The sequence below is a fragment of the Thermobia domestica genome, chromosome 10 (assembly GCF_964235325.1).
Source record: "Thermobia domestica chromosome 10, izTheDome1.hap1.1, whole genome shotgun sequence".
NCBI lineage: Eukaryota > Metazoa > Arthropoda > Insecta > Zygentoma > Lepismatidae > Thermobia > Thermobia domestica.
The window spans coordinates 25,534,588-25,539,518 of record NC_137463.1 but is presented as its reverse complement, the minus strand read 5'-3'; the positions used below and the strand labels follow the sequence as shown (position 1 = coordinate 25,539,518).

The window sequence follows — 4,931 nt, the reverse complement described above, 5'->3', positions numbered from 1 at the left end:
AATTATGGAATATAAGGTTTCTAAAGATTTCGATTATCTATGTGCAGTTGAGTGAAAACAAAGCTGAATCTATTAATACTATGCTAAATACTAACGTACCCTTATTTTTATCTTCCTACCATCCATTTTTGAATGTAACGCATAGTGAAACGGTAAACGTGGAAACTCTTCACAAAGCAATCAATCTATTCAGCAGTATCTATTCATCTAAAATAATAGAAAACCTTCATGGATATAACATTAAAGTAAGCACACTTTATACACTGTATCCTCCAAAATATTCCTTTTGGAGAAATTCTGATGGAACACATGAATCTAAAGGATATTTTGTTTCAATACATAAGTCGCTAAGTCATTACATGAATTTTACTATAAAAATAGTGAAGATTCAGGATTGGTGGCTGTATGGAAGAAAACTCCCAAACGGAACGTGGATTGGTTTAGTGGGAGATCTTGTGAGAAAAGAAGTGGATATAGAATATGGGTCACTAGGTTTCCTTGCTCAACGACACGAGGTTATTGAATACTCTGAATACATTTCTATGGAACCTGCAAATATACTTGTACCGAGGGGAAAGCAAGTCCCATCATGGAAATCCCTCTCAAATATTTATAAACCTGAAGTATTGGCTTCTGTTTTTGGATTGTTATTTCTTCAAGTTTGTACTATTACATTGTTTCAAACTCTAGAAGACCCCAATCAGAGAAAATACTATTTCAGTTATATTCTTCTAGATATGTTCGGTGTACTATTGCAAGTGTCAACGAAACAACCGAAAGGAAATAGAAGTAGAATTATATTCTTCTTGTGGACATATTTTAGTTTTGTATTATCCTCAATTTATGCAGGACAAATTTTGGGTATTTTAGTGGTTCCAAAGTTTTATCCAAGTATCAACACTTTTCATGATATTGTAAGTTCTAATTTACTCTTAAAAGGATTTAAATTTTTCGGGAGTATTTTAGATGATAAATCAAATCCAGTATTTCAGTTATTGTTAAAGAAATTTAATGAAGACGGAAACTATGAAAAGATCATTAGAACGGCAATATACGAGGGAGATATAGCCGTTATTGGTACGCATGAAGTACTGGAATACTACGGAAACAAACATCATGTCTGTAGACATTGCCCACCACCGTTTCACATAATGAGGGACACATTAGGAAGTCAAATAATAGGGATTGGAGTTCCACAAGGTTCTCCCTTAGTTCCACAATTTAATGTCTTAATACGAAGAATGCGTGAGTCTGGCCTTATTTCAAAGTGGCTCTTAAATGAACTACAACAGAGAGAAGATAATGAAAAGTGTGAATTATCTTGTGACAATTTCCGTAACATTTCTTTATTACATATACAAGGTGCATTTTACATTGTAATATTTGGTTTAAATTTTGCCTTAATATGGTTCTTTTTGGAACATATTCACAACAAATTAATGAGGAAAAGACAACCATAAATGTTGTTTGATAACGGTTTAGTGTACATATATGTGTTCTAATTGATTATATTTGAATCCGTAGGCATTTATACTCTTACATAATGTTAGTTGAGAAAGACATTAAGATAACTTTCGCATATTTACTAAATTATAACAGTAAATATTGTTCTTTTGTTTTACAACATATTGGGCTCAAGAGATCCGTTCAAAATAACAGTTTTGGTAAGGAAATAAATATCTAGATCAATAAAGTTTCATTGGTAATTTCTAAGGGATAACAAAAATCTTAATATGGTACATGGCAACTCTGGTAAATTTAATTACTATATAATTCATATATTTATGATATAAGTTTCATCATTCTGTTCTTATAATAAATTATGAAAGCTACTTGTGAAAAGAAATTCTAAATATATTCATCATTCGAAAGAAAGAAAATTTCATCTCAAAGAACAGATTTAACACTTTAACGTCTTTATGACACCAAATGATATGTACTGTTAATTGGATGAAAAATGAAATGAAAAGAGATGAAATCTTTCAGTTTTACGTCCTACAGTTATGCCGGCAAGGCTAAAGAAGACGATGATGAATGAATGAAATGGTGGAATGAAGAAAGTGGGAGGAAACGGAACAACCCCGAGAAAACCCACGCACACGGTGTTTGTCTACCACAATGTTCACTTGGTGCGAGCCTGGATCGAACCAGGGACCTCATGCATCAGAGGTGAACGTTCTACCAATGAGCCACCGCGGCTCCATTGGATGAAAAAGGAGTCCTTCTGGTTTGAAAACAGCATTAGTCAAGGTTAATACTAAATATTACTGGAAGTTCAGATTATTTTTATAACTTTTAAGTTAATCTTTACTTTATGTATATTTTGTATTGTACAGTTTATTTGCTCCCCATTCTCTCTTAGTTCTCACGTATAATAAAGAGAACTATATTAATTCTTTAGCTATTAAGAATTTAAATTGGTTAATGAAACCCACGCTACGCTTACAGAGAGAGAGAAGCAATTTATATAGTACTTTTCGATGAGTCTAAGTGAATAGGTAGAGAATGTAAAGCACAAGAAACGACACTGCTTTTTAAAATAATTATTTCATGTCTATCAGGAAAAAACTTCAAAATAGTTATTAAATATTACCAAAACATTAATTAAACCTGTTCAGGCATTTCTATGTTATGTAATAGATGGTAAAACATAAGATAGGTATTTTTGCAACAGATAAGATTACATTTTGAATTTAATTTAAAATATTTTCAGGTATGTTTTGAAAGTATGATCCATGGTAGGGAATTTTCAACTAAACTATTATGAACCATTTTCCAGAAAATAGATCTCAATGTCACCAACTACCGGAGCGAGAAACCAAAAAAGGTCCAAAAAGTAATCTATCAATATTTTCCCATCTTCATACAGGTTGAATTAATGAGATTGATAAGTACTTTCCTGTAAAAGCTACACCATGTTTTGCCATTGTGGTATAATTTAAAATTCTTCACTTTAGGCACTGAATATTTCTTTGTATTACTTTTTCTTCTGAATTTTTGTAAGTTGTATCCAATAATTATGTATAAATACCATATATTTTCTAAAAATAATGTCTCTTGTAATTTAGATACCATTCAAAGAATAGTTATTATATTTTTCATAAATAATAAAATATATAAAATAAGAAATGTGGTTAAGAAATTAACAATTAGGATAAATGTTAATTAAACTGAAATTTACTTAAAATATTCTAATTAACTAATACTGCTTTCAAGAAACAAGAGTTTTGTCTCTTTACACAAAGCTGCAATTTAAACATATACTATAAAAATAGTTGTAGATGTTATTTTATTAAACACTATATGTATATTTCCATACAATGTGCAGACTTATACAAATCTATATAAACGAAAGGTGGTATGATTGTGTTCTGATAAGTCTTAAACCACCCAGCCGATTTTGAAAAATTTTGAATGTAGATTATGTTCGGGCCTGAGATGTCTTTTATTATTTCATTTTGACGGTGCTACTTAGAGGAGGGGATGAGAAGTTATATAAAATTATCAAAAATGGCCGATATTAGTGTCGAATCCATAGTGTTTGAAGTCACTGCGATTACAGTAACACTTTCGATTCCGATTAATTCCAAATTTAGGTCTCTAACTTGAGGCAGGAAGAAGATAGAAACATTATCGAAAATGAACTATATTAATGCCCAAACAATAGTCTGCGAGTCACTGCGATGAAGAGTGATACTTTCGATGCCGTTTAAATCCAAATTCAGCCCAGAAACGTCGGGTAGGAGCAGAGGGAGATATATATAAATATGATCGGAAATGACCGAAATGATAGAGCTCCTTCAGTAATATTAAAAATGACGGACTAACGAGACACTAATTTGTCTTATTTTAACCGAGCGAAGCTTGTAGTTGACGCTGGTTAATAATATATTTTCAATTAAAACAAAACAATATACAGTTAAATAAATTTATTTCGTGAGAGTAAATACACTGTATTAAGAAGTAGAGTAATTTTAATGCGCAGTGGAAAGTGGATTAGATTATAATCAGATAGTAACTAATTGAATATTTTGTTTTTTTTACTATCGCTTAATCATGATTTCTTCCTGAAATTGATATGTGGACATCAAACTTCCACCGAAAACATAAATATGGATAAACGAAGCCAAGTTCAAGCACATTTATCGCTTTGTTCGGCGAGCAAAAGAAGAATATTAAATTCTGTTGAAATCTGAAAATTGGAAAATGAAATTTGAAACTTTAGTGCTTAGAGCAAATTGCCAGGGAATATTCTCTCGAGGTGCTTTTATATTGAGCTTGTTCTCGTCCCTAAAGATTCAAAATTTCATTTTTCTATATTTGGATTTCAACTTAACTTCGCGTCGTTCTCGATTTCCAAGCTTCTAGTTTCAAGGTTACTGTAGTTTATATTCTTTTATACATTGTTTTTAACAGAATTGAAAGTTTTTGTCTAAAGTATTCTTAAACGATGCCTGGTTTTACAGATCCGAAAATTGGCAAAATTAAATTTGCATCTCTAGTGCTGAGAACAATTTGTATACAGAATCACCTTGAGATACTTTTGTGTCGTAATTTGTTTTAGTATTCTCGAATTTTCAGACTTAAACAGAATTTGTTATTTTTTGAAATTTCTATTCCTTTTCTGGATGAATGAAGCGATACATGTTTATACAACTTAGCTACATTTTTTAAATTTATGTTTCTGGTGAGAAATCACCAATGTTTTTGAAAAGCATTTATAATAATTTACCAAGTACCTAAAGTGACGTGCTTACCAATATTTAGTGTATTAAATAGTATTAGTGATATATATTCATCCTTATTTCTCGCTGTCAAGTTAAAAATTTCATTAGTGAAGCTTACAATATTTTATATTTAAATCGAAGGGTTCTAATGTGCTAACATGATACAACTTGCTAACATATTGCCAACATGTATTTGAAATATTT

At 30.8% G+C, this 4,931-nt stretch overlaps 1 protein-coding gene across 1 annotated transcript; it reads left to right on the top strand.

Annotated features, from left to right (window-relative positions):
* The first annotated feature begins 359 nt into the window (after nucleotides 1–359).
* On the top strand, nucleotides 360–1,460 carry LOC145661420 (glutamate receptor-like). Its single transcript, XM_081726722.1, has one exon. The coding sequence runs from the start codon at nucleotides 360–362 to the stop codon at nucleotides 1,458–1,460; it is 1,101 nt and encodes a 366-aa protein (XP_081582848.1).
* The last annotated feature ends 3,471 nt before the right edge of the window (nucleotides 1,461–4,931 follow it).

Bases quoted from the DNA above. Each gene is read 5' to 3' on its own strand.
- LOC145661420 (XM_081726722.1), top strand. From the start codon at position 360: ATGAATTTTACTATAAAAATAGTGAAGATTCAGGATTGGTGGCTGTAT.